Source organism: Ziziphus jujuba, chromosome 1, assembly GCF_031755915.1.
Source record: "Ziziphus jujuba cultivar Dongzao chromosome 1, ASM3175591v1".
NCBI classification, from domain to species: Eukaryota; Viridiplantae; Streptophyta; class Magnoliopsida; order Rosales; family Rhamnaceae; genus Ziziphus; species Ziziphus jujuba.
Genome location: NC_083379.1, coordinates 36,062,219 through 36,085,115, shown reverse-complemented (window position 1 = coordinate 36,085,115; position 22,897 = coordinate 36,062,219). Strand labels below are relative to the sequence as shown.

The following is a 22,897-nucleotide window of genomic DNA, read 5'->3' as shown; positions in this document are numbered from 1 at the left end:
AATCAATTAGGGCAAATATAATTTTTACTTCAATCTAATTTTATAAAATTAGGAGATAATTATTCATATATTCATTATTAACTTTTCAGCATATATATTTTTATTTTATTATGTTGTATTATTTTTGATAAATTTATTATTTTTAATTATGCTTCAAATTTTAAAAGGTATGGATGAAATAGTATACCACTTGACAATCTCAAAGATGTGAATGTAAAAGGGTATACCCCTTGATAAACCTCATTTCCCTACTCAATTACAATCTTTGAAAAGATGAGAAATTTAAATTTCCTAGTACCAATTTCATAAGCATAGCTATACAATAGTTGCAATAATGGAATACAGTAAAAGCCTAGCAATTCCTAGTACCAATTTCATAAGCATAGCTATAAATTGCTTGGTTTGGTTTGGATTTAATGCTTTAATGATTTGGTTTGGATTGGTTGATCGGTTTGAAACTTATGAATTTATAAATATATAATACAAATATAAAATTTTCCAAATATAAAATATAAATAATAAATTATAATTATTCAAACATAAAATATAATTAGAATAATACAACATAGTTTAGAATGGAAAATAAAGAAGAAAATTTAGCAAATGATATACATCATGCACTTATTAAATAGCAAACATTAATGTCATCATCTCACTCCTATAAAATCAAATTAAAATTATTAGAATAAATAATGTAAAATAATACATTCGTTAAAATTCATTTACTGAAGAATCAATGCATAATTTTTTTTTTAACCTTAAAACTTTGGTAAATCATAAGTCAATCAACGTTGACAGATTCACTAATTTTAGTTGATTCTGTAAGCTCTACAATGATCAAAACAATAAAATTAGCAATAAATTATATTTAAACATTTATATATATATATATATATATAACAATTGGATACAATATATGTAGATATATATATATATATATATATATGATCGGGATGTAAAAAAATATATATATATTATGGTGATGGTGATGGACTGGTGGTGGGTGGCAACAAAAGTAAATATTTAGTTTAGGGTTACAACTTACAATTTAATTTGGGATTTGCTATGTGGGGATGTAAAAGGAAAATATATATATATATATATATATATATATTAAAAATCAATATATAAAAATGGAAACAAAAATTTAAAAATTAATATATAAAAATGAAAAAAAATACTAAAATTAATATATAAAAATGAAAAAATAAAAAATATATAATTTTTTAGTTATATAATATATTATTTGGATTGGATTGGATTGGATTGGATTTATATTTCCAATCCATACAATTTATAATATTTTGAACCCAATCCAAACCAATTGATGTAAAAATCCAATCCAAACCATTAAAAATGGATTGGATTGGACGGGTTGAACGGATTGGATTGGATTTTGCCCACCCCTATATTCAACCGAGCAGAACTTAAGCACTTTTGTATCTGAACTGATACATATAAATAAATTATTACAGCTTGCAGCATCTCCAATATCAAGCTATTTCAACCTTTGTTCTTCATTTTTTTTATTTATTTATTTAATGAATATCAAGTATTTCAGCTTGGCCAGGAAATCCTTTTTCTTCTTTTTCTCGTTTATCTGATATTCGTTTAGAGATTGAACAATTGGTTGACTTTCACTACAAAAGATTGACCATTTAGATACTTTTCAGTTTTGTTCACGCAAACTAAATTGCTAAATCTCAGAAAAAGAATATTTATTGAAGAAGGAACTAAGAAAAAGTGACTACACTACACCAGTAGTAACCACAAACCTGTATCGAGGTTCTAAAAGAGTTACACTAATTTCATTGGTTGAGGAGGATATATACCATCTTGTTTGGTGAAGAATCTGCTGCAACAGTGGCTTTACCTAATGAGAAACCAGGTTGTTTGGGCTGAGGCAAGGCACTTTTCACTTGCCAATATCACAACCACATAAGACATGCCTGCCCTGTCATCAGGGTGCTCTTGCACACACAACAGACTAATATGAATGCTGCGCAGCACCTCTGGAAGATTGCTTTTGAGTCCCTGAAGCATGGATTGATAAGTTCCAAAGCTCTACCTTCTTTCCACAATCTCCATGCCTATAACATGTTGAGTTTAATTTCTAAGTCAGGGTTCTCTGCTTTTAATATTATGTTAAAACATCGCATATCTTAAGATCTCAAACGTATAAGAGGTTGGTCGAGAATGATTTATATAGTATAATATTGGTTTATTATGTGATGATACAAATCAAAAACAAATTAGAACTTGCTTGTCCAGTAAGGTTTTGACTATGGTCTCTATTTCTCTTTCCACTTATGATCTCCAACAGCCAAATACCAAAGCCAAAGACATTAGACTTCACTGAGAATAGTCCATCTATGGCATGCTCGGGTGCCATGTGTTAGTATGCATTGCTTTACAATTTAAAACAAAGGGATGAAGAAAACAATGTCCATCTAAAATAAAATGATCAGATAGAAGATGATGTTGAATGTGAAATTTGTTTTTATTACTTTAATCAAAGTCCAAATGATTAAGAAAGACAAAGTTGTAAAAAGAAAGAGTCATATGTCAATGACATAAAACTCTTTTCCTTTATAAAAACCTTTTTTCCTTTTTAATACTTGGTAAAGGATCTGAAAAGATAGTATTTTCCAGCTTATCTATCTTCTGGATGATTTCCAACTTATCTATCTTCTGGATGATATGCAGATTCTTCATAGATGTTTCAGCATACAGAGACAAGGACAGAGATGGGGACGTAGTGGAGAAGAACAGAAGAAGAAATGTCTGTTCAGTTTAGAACTTAGAACAGACTAGGGTTAACCGATAAGGCTGATTTGCTTTTTTACTTGACATGGTACTACTGATACACATGGAAAAACATTACTGGCCGTGGGTACTAAATCAGTCCTTACACCATGTGTAGTGAAAAGTTTCTAGAAATATCAACAGGATATATTGATGACTAGAAGTGACTAGTGAACCTGTAATTACGAACCTCTAACCAAGATTCATCGACAGGCTGAACAAATATTTGGTTTAACTTGCACAAAAAAATAATCACGACCATTTACATATATATATATATATATATAGTTTCTGTTTTTCCTCAGTTTTGATTACACAAATTAGATTGCTAAAATATGAACCAGGACATGTGTTGTTGACCAATAAGTGACTATACTAGACCCGTAATTACAAACCTCTATCGAAGCTCTAAAAGAGTTACAGTAATTTCATTGGTTGAAGAAGATTCAAGTTTGTTCGATGAAGAATCTCCTGCAACATTGTCTTTACCTAATGAGAAACCAGGTTGCTTGGGCTCAGGCAAAGCATTATCGCAGCCCAACATGAAAACCACATAAGACATGCTTGATCTGTCTTCAGGGTGCTCTTGCACACACAAAAGACCAACATGGATGCTGTCCAACTCCTTTGAAAGATTGCTTGAGTCGCTTAAGATTGGACTGATAAGTTCTAAAGGCCTGCCTTCTTTCCACAGTTTCCAAGCCTACAAATGTCAAGACCAATTTCTTGTTAGGTGCTCTGCCAATTGCTATCATATTAAATCTCATAGGAGATGGCAGAGAATGGATTATATACTTAACACATGAGTTAATGTGAAAACAAAAAAAATAAGAACAATGGCACTTACATATCCAATAAGGTTACCACTAGTTTCTAGATGATAGAAACCTCTGTTTTTCTTTCCAATTATGATCAACAGTAGAATAACAAAGCTAAAGACTTCAGACTTCACGGAGAACAGCCCACCCATATGGCATATTCGGTTGCCATGTAACTACCACAAAACATCATTGTGAACATTTGACAAGTTTAAGATGAATATTTGAAGTAGAGAGCATTATAATGAAAAACTATGTTCCAACCACTCTCTTTGTATTCCCTTCACTTTGATCCCCTTTAAAATTCTGGCCATACTAAAGTCTGAAATTTTTGGATTCATTTCTTTATCTAGTAAAACATTACTGGCTTTGAGATCTCTGTGTATAATCCTTAATCTAAAATCTTGATGGAGATATAGAAGTCCTCTAGCAATTCCGCAGATTATATGAAAGCGCTTGGACCAGTCTAACAATTCACATTTTGTTTGATCTGGAAAGAATCCTGATTCAAATTAAAGGCAATATCCCACTTGAGTTCACAGACAACAAAATTGAGGGTTCTATGTTTTATAAAAATTGCTTTGTGAGTTCTAATTGAATTTGTAAGGACTACATGGAATACAAACAAAAATGGAGTCCAGGCTTTTGTTGGGCATGTATTCATAAATCAGAATCTTTTCTTCCCCTTGAAAGCAACAACCAAGAAGCTTTACTAGGTTTCAATGCTGAAGTTTAGCAATCAAAATAACTTCGTTTTTGAATTCATTCTGTCCTTGTCCTGAACTGATTGGCCTCTTCAACGCAAGAGAATCTTGTAGTGTGCACTGAATTATATTTCCTAAAAGATTATGATATACACCAACTAAGATTAAGTGTTACATTTGACAGTTCTTATTATCATGTTGTGGGTTACCCTGTAAAAAGGTCTAAAACCACCTTCACCAAGCTTGTTGCTTCTTGAAAAGTTGTTAGCGGTTTTAACAATCTTATCTAGGTCGAAAAGTAGCACCTCTAGGTTTTCTGTTTGGCCTGCATTGTTCTGATTCATTATTATTCTATTGGTCCCTGCATGGTCTAATGAAGGAATTGAAGAGCAAAGAAAAAGAAAAGGTAGTTTCACATTAAGCAATGAAAAGGAAACAGAAAGTCATAATGTTTAGACTAGATAAATAAGTTGATTTACCATAAAAACTGAATAAATAAGTTGATACCCATTTCATAAATATAGAAGCAAAAAAATGTTCTCTTAGTATATATATATACATGACATTCTCATTCCCTAAACGAAATATCATCCAATAACGTAAGTTGATATACAACTGAGAATAATTTGAACTTGAATAATGGCCATATACAGACAAGGTGTGCCACTCTAAAGTGAGTTTTGGACATGGCCGGTCTGTATATATATATATATATATGTTTTACAAAGCTATTCAAAGTATTACCTTCAAAGCGTTTTTCTTCTGCGGATGTAGTGAGCAACCAAGAACACCCCACACACCACAACAGTGACTAGCAAAACTAGCACAGCTATCCACACAGTACGCTTCATTTTTGAACCTTCAAAATAATTTAAGCATAGCAGACAAAAAGGATTACTATATCAATAAAGCTTGGAGAAAATAAAAAGCACCATTACTTAACATGGAAAGCTTTCATTTCGTTTTTAATGAAAACAGAACCATGATGCAGAACACACGGAAAATAAATAGATAAATAAGGATCTTAATTATTTAACGGCATTAGAAGTTAAGAAGTGAGCAGATGAGAAAGTGATTCCAGGCCATACCTAACTCTGAAGCATGCATTCGAACATATAGATCTTGTCCACCAGCTTGAAACTCTCGAATATCAATCAAATCCCCAAACCACATAACACAACCACTACCTCCTCCTCTGATATCAGAATTTGCATAAGCCGTACAAGAACAATTGCTCCAGCATTTGGCTTTGCATTCCTTAAGATTCAAACTTTCATTCACCCAAGAATATGCAGTCTCTGGCAATTTCAAGCTGCGGAATTTTAAAAACCCAGATGAATCTTTGTCCTGGCAGTTGAATGGCTTATTCCGTATACATCCTTGAGACCGGTCCATCAAGTTTCCTTTTGGCTTGAAACCTTCTAGACATTGGCAAACAGGGGATTCTCCAATGATACAGTTTCCATAGGCACCACAAAGAGCATACTTGTCACATTTATCCCTTGGCACTGTAGCAAACACATCCCAACTTTGGGTCACTGAATTCCAGGCATAACGATCCCTTGTATAACCGTTGGTCTGGTTCACAACTATCCTTGATTTTGCAGAATTATTTAAGAGGTTATAAGTATAGTAAACCTCATCTTCATTAAAAACAAATTCAAACTTGAATAAAGGGTTGGGTTTTAACTCTGGTGCACCACTAAATCGAAGGCCATTCCATGGGCCACCCCGGTAGTACTTCTCGGAGCCTCTAAACATGACAGACTCAGGATAGTTATTAATATCTATCTCCCAGGTAAGGTCTCCAGGAGAAGGGTCATCTGAGCTCTTCCATGATACTAAACGCCTTTGGAGACCAGTTTTCAAGTCCCATCCCAGCTTCATACCTGGTAATAATGTATCACAAGGATAATCAAAACTCTGCCACACATAGTGTGAAGTCCAGCCGCACCAACCAACCTCACCAACCACAGCCGCACCAACCTCACCAACCACAGCCACCATTGTTGACAGCCACCATTGTTGACACCATTGCTGCACCGATCAACAATTGTGGGCTAAGATGTTGAAAATTGTGGCCTTTGTAAGCCTATAAATAGGCTCCTTCCCGTTCCATGAAAATCAAGCCAAGAGAGCAATCTCAATCATCCCAAGTGAGGAGAATTGAGAGAAAACTCCAAGAGAGAGAGTTGTTTAAGTTCCAGAGAGAGCTTGAGAGAAGAGTGAGCAATTCCAGAGAGAATTGGAGGGTGTAGGGAGAGATTCCACGTGAGAATCCAAGTGAGAGAAGTTTTTATTTTTGTATTCTATTTTTAAGAGATTAATAGAATTCTTTTATTTTTCTTCTCATATTTCTTCTCTAAAGTGGTCAGAGAACCACAACAAGTGGTATCAGAGCTCCAGGTTGAGAGCTTGGGTTCAAAATTTGAAGAAACAGAGCCACTGTTCTTCAAGTTGGTGTTTCGGAAAGTTGCTCAAATAATTAATTTGACAATCCCAGGTGAAAGTACCCGACGAGAGGAGAACAACGAAGTTCGACGGAGAGAAAACGGACGTTCCACGCGCCCGCACGCGCCGACTGAAATTTTTCTGCAACTGTTCACGCGCGCACGCGCCGTCTGGAGGTTGAAGACGACCACGTCAGCAGCCACGTCAGCGAACCCCTGCCACGTCATCTGCCACGCCAGCCGACACGTCATCTGCCACGTGTCGCCACGTCATCTGCCACGTGGTGCCACGTCAGCACCATCTGCCACGTCAGCAATATTTTCTGAAATTACGGAACAGCCCCTGAAGTTTCAGAAATTACGGAACAGCCCCTGAATTATTGGAAATTACAGATTGACCCCGTAGTGTTCTGAAATTACGGTACAGCCCCTGAACTATTGGAAATTACAGATTGACCCCTGTAGTTTCTGTATTTGCGGGTTGACCCAGAAATTTTATGAAATTACATTTTTGCCCCAAAATTTCTGGTAATTATATTTTGACCCCGGAAGAGTCAAGTCCACCATTTTCGGCCGTTCCGGACGCAACGGTTAACTCCGTTTTGCCAAATTCAGATCCATTTTTTGGTCAAGCCATAATGTCAATGGAAGAATCATCTTCGGGAGCTATGGTTAAGCTCACTGCCACAAATTATACACTTTGGAGACCTCGGATGGAAGATCTCCTCAATTGTAAGGATCTGTTTGATCCTATAGAAGCTAAAGGAGAAAACCCCGATCCCAGCAAAGTAGCAGAATGGAAGAAATTAAACAAGAAAACGATCGGTCAGATCAGGCAATGGATCGACCACAGTGTCTTCCATCATGTAGCGAAGGAAACGGATGCATATGCCCTCTGGACAAAATTGGAGGACATGTACCAGGCCAAGACTGCTCGGAACAAAGCCCTGTTGCTTAAGCGATTGGTACATCTCACATTACAGAGTGGAACTTCTGTAGCCGAGCATACCAGTGAGTTCCAGAGCTTGGTAAATCAACTATCTGCTGTGGATTACCAACTAGGGGATGAGGATCAGGCCCTCCTACTTCTAAGCTCTCTTCCAGACAGTTGGGAGACATTGGTAGTCTCTCTCAGCAATTCGGCCCCGAATGGCAAACTTACTCTGTCTATGGTTAAGGATGCCCTATTTAATGAAGAGGCCAGGAGAAAGGACATTGGCATGGATCAGTCACATGCCCTCGTCACAGAGAGAGGAAGACAGCAAAGAGGTGGTCGAGATAGGGGGAGAGGCAGGAGCAAGAGCAGAGGCAGATCTACAGACGGCAGAAAATCATCGTATAAGTGCTATCATTGTGGCCTGGAGGGTCACATGAAGAAGAACTGCAGAAAGTTGTTGAGAGAGCAGAGACTCCAAGGTAATCAGCCGAAGAAGGATGGAGAGACACTAGTCACTTGTACAGGAGAAGTGGCGCTCTGCTCCACCGAAGAAGAGACATGCCTTCATACATCAACCCAAGATGTTGAGTGGGTAGTCGATACTGCAGCATCCTACCATGTCACTCCACATAGAGATTTCTTCAAAACGTACAAAGCAGGAGACTTTGGTACGGTAAAGATGGGAAATTCCAGTTTCGCAAAGATTATGGGAACTGGTGATATTCAGATAAAAACGAATGTTGGTTGTACAATCACTCTGAAGGATGTCCGTCATGTTCCAGATCTTCGGCTTAATCTACTTTCGGGAGCAGCCTTAGACAAGCAAGGCTATGACAACTACTTCAGCAAAGGCACATGGAAAATGACGAAAGGTGCCATAGTTGTCGCCCGAGGACATATTTGTGGAACGTTGTACAAGACTCATGTGAAGATATGTGCAGACAGCCTCAATATTGCAGAAGGAGAGGCGTCTCAAAATCTGTGGCACCAGAGACTCGGTCACATGAGTGAAAAAGGATTGTCCACTTTGGCAAGGAAGAAGCTTATCACTGTTTGCAAGGATGCTGCGCTAGATCCTTGTAATCACTGCTTGTTTGGTAAGCAACATAGAGTCTCCTTCAGTTCCTCTGCATCGAGAAAATCAGAGTTGCTTAGTCTGGTGCACTCTGATGTTTGTGGTCCCATGGAGATGGAATCATTAGGTGGCAACAAGTATTTCCTGACCTTCATTGATGATGCTTCACGGAAGGTGTGGGTATATTTCTTGAAGACAAAGGACCAGGTATTGGATTACTTCAAACTGTTTCATACCATGGTAGAGCGTGAAACAGGAAAGAAGCTGAAATGTCTCCGTTCAGATAATGGAGGCGAGTATACTTCCAAGGAGTTCGATGCCTACTGCAGAAGACACGGCATTCGACATGAGAAGACGGTCCCTCGCACCCCACAACATAATGGAATAGCCGAAAGAATGAACCGAACCATTATGGAAAAGGTCAGAAGTATGCTCAGTATGGCTAAGCTGCCAAAGCCATTCTGGGGAGAAGCTGTTCGTGCCGCCTGCTACTTAATCAACAGATCACCGTCAGTACCGTTGAATTTTGAAATTCCGGAGAAAATGTGGTCGGGTAAGATTCCCTCCTACTCTCATTTAAGAGTGTTTGGTTGTTTAGCTTATGTACATGTATCCAAGGAGCTCAGACAGAAGCTCGATGCAAGATCTACTCCATGCATCTTTATAGGATATGGAGACGAAGAATTCGGATACAGGTTATGGGACCCGAAAACCAAGAAGGTTATTAGAAGCAGGGATGTAGTATTCCATGAAAACCAGAAAATGGAAGACATTGAAAAGCCCAGAATGTCTCCTAATTGTAGTTTTAGTGCCGAGAATTTTTGTCCTAATCCAGCACCAGCACAAATAGCCACAGAGGATAATGAGGTGCATGAAGATATACCAGAAGCAGACCAGGAGGAAGAAGGGGATATTGAGCAGGGGGAGACTCAATCCTCTCAAGCAGCTGCAGGGCCATCACAGCGGTCAGATGATGGTACACCTCCTGAAACCGGTGGTTTACAAGTTCGGAGATCTGAGCGAGGCCAAATTCCATCAAAGAGATTTCCAGAATCTGAGTATATTCTGCTTACTGAAGAAGGGGAGCCGGAGAGTTTCCAGGAAGCTGTTTCTCATCAAGAGAAGGAAAAGTGGCTGCAAGCAATGCAAGATGAGATGGAATCCTTGCAGAAAAATCATACTTATGAGTTGGTTAAGCTTCCAACAGGAAAGAAGGCACTAAAGAATAAATGGGTGTTCAAGCTCAAGAAAGATGGCAGCGGAAAGGTGGTGAAACACAAAGCTCGATTGGTGGTCAAAGGATTTCTTCAGAAGAAAGGAATTGACTTTGATGAGATTTTTTCACCAGTGGTAAAAATGACTTCAATTCGAGTCATTTTTGGTTTAGTAGCAAGTCTAAACCTAGAGCTTGAGCAGATGGATGTGAAGACAGCATTTCTTCACGGTGATTTACATGAAGAAATCTACATGGAGCAGCCAGAAGGATTTGAGGTTTCAGGGAAAGAAAACCTCGTATGCAAGCTAAAGAAGAGCTTGTATGGCCTCAAGCAAGCACCAAGACAATGGTATAAGAAGTTTGACTCGTTTATGGTGAGTTAAGGCTATAAAAGGACTGCAGCAGACCAGTGTGTTTATATTAAAAAATTTTCAGGTGGAAACTTCATTGCACTTTTGCTATATGTGGACGACATGTTGATCGTTGGACAAGATGCAATGAAGATTAGTCAGCTGAAGAAAGAATTGTCTAAGTCTTTTGATATGAAAGACTTAGGATCAGCTCAACAAATTTTGGGAATGCAAATAATCCGAGACAGGAAGAATAGAAGGTTATGGCTATTTCAAGAGAAGTATGTTGAACGGGTGATAAAGAGATTCAACATGGATAAAGCCAAACCGGTCAGCATTCCACTTGCAAATCATTTTAAGTTGAGTAAGAGAATGTGCCCCTCATCCAAAGAAGAGATAGAGGAGATGGCTTCAGTACCATATTCTTCAGCGGTAGGAAGTCTGATGTATGCAATGGTGTGTACCAGACCAGACATTGCTCATGCAGTAGGTGTTGTGAGCAGATTTCTTTCAAATCCTGGAAAGAAACACTGGGAAGCAGTCAAATGGATTCTCAGGTATCTTAAAGGTACATCGAAGCTGTGCTTGAGCTACGGGGGAGGTGATCCAATCTTAGAAGGCTATACAGATGCAGATATGGCCGGAGACCCTGATAATAGAAAATCTACATCAGGTTATCTCTACACTTTTGCAGGGGGAGCTGTGTCATGGCAGTCAAGATTGCAGAAGTGTGTTGCTTTATCCACTACTGAAGCAGAGTACATTGCCGCAGCGGAAGCGGGTAAGGAAATGTTGTGGTTAAAGCGTTTTCTCACAGAATTGGGCATCAAGCAAGAAGACTACAAGATACATTGTGATAATCAAAGTGCCATGGATTTGAGCAAAAACTCAATGTATCATTCCCGTACAAAGCACATTGACATCCGCTATCATTGGATACGCGAAGTAATAGATCAACAGTTGCTAAAACTGATGAAGATCCACACAAAAGAGAATCCAGCAGATATGCTAACAAAAGTTGTTGCTCAAGAGAAGCTGAAGCTATGCAAAGACATAGCTGGAATAGATGGCAGATGACCATCAGTTTTAAATGCGGCTGGAGGGGGAGAATTGTGAAGTCCAGCCGCACCAACCAACCTCACCAACCACAGCCGCACCAACCTCACCAACCACAGCCACCATTGTTGACAGCCACCATTGTTGACACCATTGCTGCACCGATCAACAATTGTGGGCTAAGATGTTGAAAATTGTGGCCTTTGTAAGCCTATAAATAGGCTCCTTCCCGTTCCATGAAAATCAAGCCAAGAGAGCAATCTCAATCATCCCAAGTGAGGAGAATTGAGAGAAAACTCCAAGAGAGAGAGTTGTTTAAGTTCCAGAGAGAGCTTGAGAGAAGAGTGAGCAATTCCAGAGAGAATTGGAGGGTGTGGGAGAGATTCCACGTGAGAATCCAAGTGAGAGAAGTTTTTATTTTTGTATTCTATTTTTAAGAGATTAATAGAATTCTTTTATTTTTCTTCTCATATTTCTTCTCTAAAGTGGTCAGAGAACCACAACACATAGTTCTCTGAATTCTCATCTTTATCATCTCTTACTACTAGATTTCCAGAATCCCGAAGCTGTAATATTGGGGTCTGGATAGGTCTAGCTGGGTTTGCTGACCAAACAACACCACTTTTCTGGCTGAGAACAAGATGGCCTGTGCTGTTTATCATCAAAGTACCAGATGAGTCATTGATTGGATTCTGCCGGTTTGCCACCCAAACAACAGCTTTAGCAGGTATATCCTTGTACCAGATTCCCACGTACCAATTTGTTGAACCACCTGGACTGAAGAAACCCATTTCAAAGTTTCCATCTTTTGAAACTAAGGTACTGTTTCCAGTGATGGACTGGGTCCCAGAAATGGTGTCAGCAGCCCAGGAGACCTCAGTGAAGAAGATGAGCAAAAAAATGGTACTCAAAAGTGTAAAAGAAAGAGTCCCCATTTCATCAAAGTCTTAGACAGAGCTCTCAGCTTAGAAGCTATTTAAAGACACAGTGGAACATTCGAAAGGAAATAAACTCATGCTGATGTTATACCTTCACTGTTTGGCCGGCTGAACTTCTACATCTCTATAAAAGTAAGCAAGAAATTTCTCAATAATTTAATACTTAAAACGTTTAGATATCCGTTTAATCAGGAGAAAATTTTGTTGGAAAACTTAACAAAGGGTGGAATGAAGTGACGACTAGTGTTGTAGCTACAAACCAGTAGGTGCCACATTGAAACTTAACAATGCATGATAAATAAATAAATTATATTTATATATTGGCAAATTTCAACATGTTTATAACCTTACATATACACGCACATTGTCCTTTAACGAAAACAAAAAATAAAAAAATAAACTAAGGACGTTTGACTATGATGAAACCAAAATGTACTAAATTACATCAGTTGGACATGCCGCGTGTCTTGTTGCGTGCATTTTATTTCACTATTTGTCACTGTCCAGCCCCTTGTCTTGGCATAATTTTTCTATGTTTGACCGTTTGTTTGCATCATCTATTATCCTTTTAAAAGGAAAAATTATATGGTGGTAAGAGATGGAAATTGTATAAAACAATAATAAATCACTACATAAAATAATATTATTACTTTGAAATGTTGCCCATTAAAAAGATATTTATGTAAATGTTTGTTAGTAATTTGTTATAATATGGTTAACATGGAATAATTTCTGTTTTTGTTTTCTGGTTTGAGAAAAGTCTTCTTTCGATGGAAACGACATCTGGTGGGTTGAGAGTTATTTAGAATTGAGTCTAAATCTGGTAATTGCCTGTGTTGGTCTACCTTGCATGTACATCAAGGCTGGTAAGTCATCCCGATCAAATAAAATAAAAAAAAAAAAACATAAAAAAAGGCCGGTAAGTGAATCTCTTAATTAGGCATAAATATTTTGAGTAGAATACCAACCATGAATTTAAATGTATTATTTCTGTAATGTTTTAATTTCTGATTCTGATTATTACTATTTTGTTATGCTTCATTTTGTTTGGTAAGCACACTACTTGTTTGAGGAAATGCCTCATAGAAGATGGAAATCACAGTGAAAATCAACAAAAAATTTCTATTAAAATCTCTTTGAGTACCTGCATAACATTTCTTTTTTATTTTTTTATTTTATTTTATATAAATAAATATATATTTAACAACGCAGCTGGTGGCCTAGATGACAGATGAAACTGAGTACTAACAACTCAATGCTTGTTTAACGTGACTGCAAATTGTCTCATGGGTAAGCTCAGAGAAGAATTGTGACAGACATTGACAACGTCTGTGGATCTAGACTCTAGAGTGGTTTGATTCTGGGCCCTAAGCTAGACTTGTATCAACACTTGTATTGATAAGCAATATGTTAATGCACATATTACTAAAATGAATACTATCTTCCATCTAAAAGACTTATGCTAAATTCATTGGTTGAAGATGTTTCCTGCTTGATTGAGGGAGAATCTGCTTCAGATGAATGTTTGCCTATGAGAAGACTTGGTTTTCTAGGCTGTGGCAAATTTGTTTCATCACCTAACATGAGAATCAAAGTTGACATACTTGGCCTGTCTTCAGGAAGCTGTTGTACACATAAGAGGGTAACATGGATGCAACGCAATACTTCTGATAGATTGCATGAGTCCTTGAAGCATTCATCTATCAGTTCTTGAGACCTTTCTTCTTCCCATAATTTCCATGCCTATTACATTTTGAAACATAAATACTTTTCATTCAACAGCTTACTGTTATTAGTAAAATAGAAACGCAGAGATTGTTACTCACATATCCAACAAGGTTAAGGTTGTCATCAAGACGATAAAGTCCTCTGTTTTTCTTTCCACTTACTATCTCTAGCATTAAAATGCCAAAGCTAAACACATCAGATTTTACTGAGAATTGACCATCAATAGCATATTCCGGAGCCATATAACCTCTGTAGAACATGATAGACAACCAAGACACAGATTCAAACTAATTTAAAACGAAAGAACATTAAAAATGAGAGAGTAAAATGTATCCTATCAACTTACAACGTTCCGGCCACTCTTCTTGTGACTCCTTCTGTTTGATCTCCTCCAAATGTTCTTGCCATTCCAAAATCTGAAATTTTAGGGTTCATATCTTTATCAAGTAAAACATTACTTGCTTTAAGATCTCTATGTATGATTCTCAATCTGGAATCTTCATGAAGGTATAGAAGCCCCCTTGCAACCCCAAGGATAATGTTAAACCGTTTTCTCCAATCCAAAAGTTTACCTTGTGCTTGATCTGGAAATTTTCTCATTCAAGTTATGAAGTTTGAATACTCATATTGAAAAATTGAGTTTTGAACCTATGAACATAAAAGTGAATAAGGTAACAAAAGGATATTAGGGGTTTAAGGTATTCGAACCAAATATATAGAAGTCCAAGCTTTGGTTGGGCATGTATTCATAAATCAGCAATTTTTCTTCTCCTTGGATGCAATAACCAAGAAGTCTTACAAGATTTCGGTGCTGCAGCTTGGCTATTAGTATAACTTCATTCTTGAACTCATTTGATCCCTGTCCAGAGTGCTCCGAAAGCCTTTTCACAGCAATCTCTTGCCCATCCATGAGTGCACCCTGTTATGTTGTTAAAAGAAAAAAGAAAAAAAAAAAAAAAAACAAAAAGAAGGTAAAAAGTAAAAAATTAAAAAAAAAAAGGAAAAGAAGCTGCTTGGTCTTCTAAGTTTCTATTTTCCCTAGATTCTTATACAGCATGTTCAATATTTACCCTGTATACAGTTCCAAATCCACCTTGTCCAAGTTTGTTGAATGAAAAGTTATCAGTGGCACTAGCTATTGTAGATAGGTTGAACAAAGGCAATTCCAGATCCTCCTCCTGACCTTTGTTGGTCTGACCTGTTATTCCATAGATATCAATGTTCTCTGATGTAGGTATCGAGAAGGAAAACAAAAAAAAAAAAAAAAAAAAAAAACCAAAAAAAAAGGGGTTGGGGGGGGGGGGGGGGGGGGGAGCTTCTGTTTATGCATAAGAAAAAAAGAGGAAACATTTATGGATTTGTATGGATTTGCATAAATCCATAACAATTGAAACTTGCTTACAAAAGAATTAAGATAAAATTAAGCCAAGATAATCTCCATTTATGGTATAGGGAAAGAAACATACAAGACAAGCTCTAGGTCAGGAGACCAGGACAAATTTTGGACATGCATCAACTTTGACCGACTAACCAATGTTCTATGAATTCATCAAGTACCCAATACGTCTCAGATCATGATAATTAACCTCAAAATCTAGACGCTGTTATGATTATTCATATGCTGTGATGGACAGAGAAGTGGCATACCTTTAGACATTTTTCTGTTTCTTCGAATACAATAGGCAGATAACAACAGGCCACAGACAATAGAAACAACAACTATGATAATCACCGCAATCTTCACTTTAACTCCATTGTGTGTTTCTTCATGGTTGAAATCCGCAAGGCAAAGCAACCATAGTTAAAACATTAGCCAAATATAAAAATAAGAAAACAACCTAAGGCAGGGGGAAAGATCTTGAGCAGAAAAAACCCTATAATAAGAAAACACAAAACCATAGGCCAAGCAGAAAATCACTCCAAAATATTTAAAGTAGCAAAAGTAAAAAGAAAACACAAAACCATTGGCCAAGCAGAAAATAACTCCAAAATATTTGAAGTAGCAAAAGCAAAACTAAATCACTCCAAAATATTTGAAGTAGCAAAAGCAAAACTCCGTCTGTACCTAACTCTGAAGCAGGCATTCTAACATATAGATCCTGGCCACCACCATTCAAGAGACGCCGAATGTCAATTAGATCACTAAACCAGATAGTACAGGTACTGCCTCCTTTGGCATCAGAACTTGCAAAAGCTATACAAGAACAGTTGCCCAAGCATTTCGCCTTGCATTCCTTCATATCCATACCTTGACTGACCCAAGCATTTTTGGTATCTGGCAATTTCAAGCCAACATATTTTATAAACCCATTGTTGTTCTGGCACTTCAATGTTTTATTTCGTTCACAACCTTGTCTATATTCCGCCTGTTCCCACGTTTCTGGTGAAATGGGTTTAAACCCTTTCAAACATTTGCAAACTTGTAATTCACTGATGGTACATACTCCATAAGCCCCACAGTGCCCATAACTATCACAGGCATCTTCCGAAGCTGACAGAGAGACCCTCCTTGCCGATAAACCCACGGTCCCAATAGGATGATCAAAGCTTTGCCACAAAAAAATTCCAGAATTTCCATCCTTCCCATCTCTCAGAACCAGCTTTCCTGAATCTAGGAGCTGCAAAATGGGATTCACAGCTTGTTTTGAGGAGCTGGTATACCAAACAACAGTAGTATTCTGACTGAGGATGACAGCGTTACCAGAGCTATTTATCATCAATATGCCAGATGAATCATTGATGGGTTTATGCACATTCGCTACCCATGAAACAGTTCTAAGTGGGATTTTCCTGTTCCAGATTCCCAAGAATCTATAGCTGGAATTAGCTGGGCTAAAGAAACCCAGTTTAAAGCTTCCATCCTTAGAAGTTAAGCTACTGCCATCACTAACGAACTGGGTTTGTGTGATGGCATCGATTGCGGTTGAGAACTTGATGATAGAAAAGAGCAAATGGATTCCAACGAAAACAAAACAAATATTGTCCATGCTTTTACCAAAGTATAGTTGTATATGTTTGATAAAAAAAAATCTCACTTGCCTCGTTTGGAGTCTTTCTGATGATTTATAAGAAGAGATTTTAAGAAAGTTTAAAACTCTTGGATTGAAGGGAGGGAATGAAAATAGAGACTAGTTCGATAAGGAAAAGAAAACAAACGAAAAGAAAATAAAGTATTTATTAATAATTATTCTTTAAATAATTGGTGAATGAAAGGTAAAAAAAATAAATATATATATATATATATATATTTATAATATGGTTATTTAATGAAAATAAAAAAATAAAACATAATTTATATTTTTTACAAAACTATTCTACATATAAAATATTTTAATTAATTATTTTTTAATTCATAATGATAATTTTGAAATATTTAAAAATTTTATTAAATTCTTTTTCTTTTCTTTTCTTTTCTTTCTTTTTTTTTCTTCTCATTCGTTGTCAAATTTAAGTGGAAACTGAAATCATTAAAATAGATAAAACAGCATGTGAGGGGGGTCTGGGAAACGCAAAGAGTAGAACATATCCGTGAATTACACGGCTAATTGACTTTGATGCAATCCCACAATTTTATTATTTTTTATGTTTGAGATACTGATGAAGATTCTTAGAATATTTATTTTTGTATATTTCTATATTATTTGCTTGATTTATTGCCTTAAGTGAACTTTGCATAATTATATAAATGTATTTGATGGAAATATACACGGCTTATTTACGAGGACCTGACTTATTAGAAGACAAATGTAAATAGTTGTTTAATTACATTTCATCCATTCAAACTTTTGTGGATTATCTATTTTTTGTTAATATATATATATATATATTGTGGTCTGGTTTGTACTCTTATCTTTCAATAAATTCTACTTTGTCTTCTAATAATTCCAAAGATAGTATGAGTGGCCATGCAATGTAGACAATTCAGTTTGCTTACTGGTCGTAAGTATACTTTTCTCCTCTTTTGTTTAATTTGCCATGCAATGTAGACATTTCAGTTTTCTTACTGGTCGTATATATACTTTTCTCCTCCTTTTTTTAAGTAGGAAATTAATTAGAACACAACAGGAATTTGTGCTCCCTTTTAATACAAGAGTAGGGCTTCAACCTATATTAAAAGTGGAATACGTACTCGGTCAATAAATAGATTAACAACACTTCAGATCAAACCAAGCTAACCATATAAATATGTGATAAGTGTGCCATATTCGAACAGCAAAAGTCTCATTTGTGTGGGATCCATCTTTGCACGTAAATGAGAATTATGTAGTCTCAAATTCATAGAATTTTTTATACTGGATATCCTTGTCCACAGGACCACAAGGAATTATACCACTAGTCATGATGTAGTCAAGGTCGCATTGCACATCTTCAAGTTTCTATGAGAAAGACAGCAATTTAATGTCTGCTTTCCTTAATAATAGCACCAAACAATTACGCTAGTTTTCAACCAAAAAAAAAAAAAAAACACAATAATTCCGCCAGTTATGTGAATAGGGATTTGGATTTTTTTTTTTTTGTTGGTTTTTTGGGTAATGGAATAGGGATTTGGATTTTTTTTTTTTTTTGGTTGGTTTTTTGGGTAATGGAATAGGGATTTGGATTACTTAAATAGAAAGTGGTTGAATACATGCATACATATATGATGCAAAAAAAAAAATTTCTCACAGTAGAATAAGAAAGGATATTTGGAGGAGCAAATACTACAATATATATTATTTTTATAGCATATATAAAAATGTTATAAATGACATATAATTGCATTTTTAAAAATGCTATTACAGCCAATGCTATGAAAAACTAGTCTGTTACAGTATTTTTATAATATTATATTAAAATCTTATTCTTTCATAGCATTTCTAAAATATTATGTTAAATGCTATAAAAAAACTCTTTTATAGCATTTGTCCTATATTATAATATTTTTGAAATTTATTATAAATGTCATGTTAACTCATTTTAACAGCACTTAGAAATGTTATGATGAGTATATTAATAGCATTTATAAATGCTATGTTAAGTCAATTTAATATTAATTTTAAATTCTATTTTAAATACATTTTATAATATTTGAGAATGCTATATTAAATATATTTTATAGCATTTCTAAATGCTATAATCAATAATTTAATAGCAATTGTAAATGCAATATTGAATATATTTTATAGTATTTTAAAATATTATAAAAATTATAATACAATAACACTTCAAAATATCATAAAATAATATTTTTAATGACATTTAATACACTAGTGACACTAATAGTTAGTGTCATAGATATCCATGTAACTAAAAATTATAATGACATTTTCAAATATAATTAAAAAATATTATTAATGACGTTTTAAAATCTCAAGATAAAAAAATGTCACTAGATGAAACTAATCATGTGATATAGTGACACTTGAAATCTACACTTAAAATAAATAATGAGAAATGTCATTGTTATTAGTAAAAAATAATAATAAAATATTTGACAATATTTTTCTTCTTGAACGTGTTTGCTTCATGTCTATCCATTGACCATTGACCCCCACTCTATTAGGTTTATTAGCTCCAAAATTGTTTCATTCCTCCAATGTTTCCATACCTATTACAAATCCAATCATCCAAACATATATATCAATCATCAAATACTAATCATAGTAAATTAACTTAGAATTTATTTACTTACATGACTTGGAAGATTTGTCAAGTTTTGAAAATTCCAATTCTTCTAACTTGTAAAGAGTCTTTTTTTTTTTTTTTTTTTTTTTTTTTTTTTACCTTGAAAAGCAATCTAGGTTAAGCATATACATGCAGAGAAATTTCTTCCAACTTACAAAATACACCAGGAATTCTATTTGTATTGCCTTGAGTCTGGTTTCCATTTAATAGCTTTGCTAGACAAAAATATGAGATTTTATGATTCATATTTTCATCTAACAGGACATTACTGACTTATGAATAATTAATTTTTAAGTTGAGAATCTTACGTAGATAAAATAGCTCTTGAGAAATATTCTCAATCTTTTGCAGAAAAGAAAGATGGGAAGCTTGTATTACAAATAAATAAACAAATAAACGGAAACACAAAAAGAAAAAAAAAAAACCTAACTCATGAAATAAGTTAAGAACCACGGTACCAAACTAGCCATTGAAATAAGTTAGCCAATCTAGAAATAAATTAGTCAATCTAGTGCACAAACAATATATTTACTGTTGATAGGTGCCAAGTTATGTGTGTACCTATTGCAATTCCTTAACTGAAGGACTTCATCTTAGTTTTGCAAAGTGCATAAAAAACTCTAGCATATTTAACCAATTATGTGTAAGTACACACTTGGAATGAAAATGGCAGAATTCTAGAATATACAAATTTCAAGGTAAAAAAAACAGTATCTCACTACGTGGTTAAATTCAAGCCATAAAATAATGAAACAAACTTGCCTTTTCATCTGACTCCAATTTGAAAATGCTGGTATCATCCCGGCCAAAACAGAAGAGCTCATAGCAGAATCGTGTACAGGCCATCCAGTAATTTGTCAGCAGACATGTCTATTTTTTCCTAAAGTTTATGCATAGCCATGCTCTGGCATCTAGGCACACAAACTCCACTGTTCATCAATGCACTACTCATTTAGGAAGACAAAAACTCCCTACGCATGCCCTGTTTGAGGGTGCTTTAACAGGACAACGAGTCAAAACATGGTTTTCTACTCGTATCATCCACACTCCTGATTGTAAAAATTGAAAATATTAAGGTATTGTACTCAATAGGATATACCATCTACTTGTAAGCATTAATAAAAAACCTTAACATTGTAATTCAAGGATACCAAACATGTCAATCATTCCATCAATTGCAGATGCTACTGAGATCTTTCCATTGTGGTTAAAACTTAGGGATGTAATAGCAGGTGGATCTTTAACAAGAGGAAGGACCGACTTCATGAAAGCCTAAAGATTATTAAGGCATCACATACAAAAATGGCAATCGCTTGCAAATATTATGTTCCAGGTCACAGAAGCACCTACTAAGATTTTATGTCTTCTTGTTCCACACAGTTAATAAAGTAAATCCAAATTATCAGCATAACCAGAGCCATGCCTACAAAGATAATAAATTCCTCAAATCTTTCATATTCATGGATGATAAAACAAAATCCATGCAGAGCCCAATATAACAAGATCTGAAATTAGCAATATCAGTATATCTGAACTTACAAAATAAAAAATGGAACAATAGGAATAATTAATGTGAGTTACTTCTAAAGTTCCACCAGAGCATATCAACACACAAGAGAGAGAGCCATCCATGAAACTATTATGAAAAACTGTCACCAATATTATGAAAAACTGTCATCAATACTGTGGTCCACATAAGGACCGTCCGCACCATAAACGGACTGTATATATAAATATATATATATATATATATTTAAAATTGAAGAAAATCCGAACCCAACCATCTAGCAAATAAACCCCACTTTCGAAACATACATTTTCTCTCTTCTATCTATTCGTAATTGAAGGTATTACGGTTTGATGAATACCGGTGTGGCTGCGCGACATTCAAAGGCAAAAAGAAGGAGGAGTATTTTAGGGTTCAAAAAAAAAAAGTAGAAAATATAATAAACTGACCATAAAAAATAAATGTTATTTTTTAAAATGAGATAGCATTGACTGACTGGGGGATAGGCTTGGGGACACCAAAATGGGGACAGAGGATCCGGCTCCTTTACAAGGCGGCGCGCATACCGTCCGCTTTTTTTTTTTTTTTTTTTAATAATGCTGTTAAATATTTAAAAAAAAAATACTATCAAAAAGTAAGATCTTATCTAATTTATTTTAATTTAATTAAAAATACTATAATTTTATATTATCAATAGCATTTTTTGAATATGCTACAATTATATGTTATAAAATCCTAGATTTGTTATATAAACCTGCACTCTTAATTGACTGGCTTATTCCGAATACAACATTGAGACCAGTCCATGAAATTTCCTTTTGGCTTGAAACCTTTTAAATATTGGCAAACAGGATATTTTCCAATGATACAGTTTCCATAGGCACCACAACGAGCATACTTATCACGTTATCTCTTGGCACTATTGCAAACACATCCCGACTTTGAGCCATCGAATTCCAAGCAAGGCCTGAGCTCCCAAGTAAGGTCTCCAGGAGAAGGGTCATCTGAGCTCTTCCATGATACTAAACGCCTTTGAAGACCGGTTTTTAATTTCCATCCCAGCTTCATACCTGGTAATAATTGTTACAAAATTAGAACAAAAACATTAGCAATAAAATCAAACAAAATGCACATAAATTTAAGTGGAAAATTCTTGACAGAAAAAAAATCACGGACAAAAAAGATAAACTTTTTATTAATAAAAATGGGTACAAAAAGCGAGCAAATAGCGAAATAAATTTAAAAATTGAAAAGGTCCGTACCGCGGGGACACCTCCCACCACTGAATTCATTTTTTCTCTCAAAATAAATTCACTAAATGGATGGCACCGTGAGCTTTTAGATCAAATCAACAAGAATTCGGATCACCAACTTTAACAATAATGTATCACAAGGATAATCAAAACTCTGTCACAAATACTTCTCTGAATTCTCATCTTTACCATCTCTTACGACTAGATTTCCAGAATCCAGAAGCTGTAATATCTGGTTCTGGGTAGGTTTAGTTGGGTTTGATGACCAAACAACACCACTTTTCTGGCTGAGAACAAGATTGCCTGTGCTGTTTATCATCAAAATACCAGATGAAACATTGATTGGATTCTACCGATTTGCCAACCGAACAACAGTTTTAACTGGGATATCCTTGT

General features: G+C 35.4%; 3 protein-coding genes across 4 annotated transcripts; all 3 read right to left on the bottom strand.

Annotated features, from left to right (window-relative positions):
- Nucleotides 1–3,052: 3,052 nt before the first annotated feature.
- LOC125418249 (G-type lectin S-receptor-like serine/threonine-protein kinase At4g27290) lies at nt 3,053–6,258 on the bottom strand. The gene is made up of 3 exons (XM_048478444.2): nt 5,416–6,258; nt 5,072–5,186; nt 3,053–3,508 (listed from the first exon to the last, which is right to left on the bottom strand). Exons 1-2 carry the CDS (start codon nt 6,212–6,214, stop codon nt 5,074–5,076), a joined length of 912 nt encoding a protein of 303 aa, XP_048334401.2. The 5' UTR covers nt 6,215–6,258; the 3' UTR covers nt 3,053–3,508; nt 5,072–5,073.
- LOC107430828 (receptor-like serine/threonine-protein kinase SD1-8) lies at nt 3,203–4,671 on the bottom strand. The gene is made up of 3 exons (XM_048467708.2): nt 4,537–4,671; nt 3,653–3,799; nt 3,203–3,508 (listed from the first exon to the last, which is right to left on the bottom strand). The coding sequence occupies exons 1-3, from the start codon at nt 4,669–4,671 to the stop codon at nt 3,203–3,205; spliced, it is 588 nt and encodes a 195-aa protein (XP_048323665.2).
- A 7,232-nt stretch (nt 6,259–13,490) lies between the features above and the next one.
- Nucleotides 13,491–17,212, bottom strand: LOC107435910 (G-type lectin S-receptor-like serine/threonine-protein kinase At4g27290). 2 transcript variants are annotated; one of them, XM_060819161.1, is made up of 7 exons: nt 16,143–17,212; nt 15,725–15,841; nt 15,148–15,275; nt 14,786–14,996; nt 14,424–14,661; nt 14,176–14,326; nt 13,491–14,092 (listed from the first exon to the last, which is right to left on the bottom strand). In XM_060819161.1, exons 1-7 carry the CDS (start codon nt 17,062–17,064, stop codon nt 13,787–13,789), a joined length of 2,073 nt encoding a protein of 690 aa, XP_060675144.1. In that variant the 5' UTR covers nt 17,065–17,212; the 3' UTR covers nt 13,491–13,786. The 2 variants fall into 2 exon arrangements, with proteins under 2 accessions (XP_060675144.1, XP_060675146.1); XM_060819163.1 differs by lacking the exon at nt 15,725–15,841.
- Between the last annotated feature and the right edge of the window lie 5,685 nt (nt 17,213–22,897).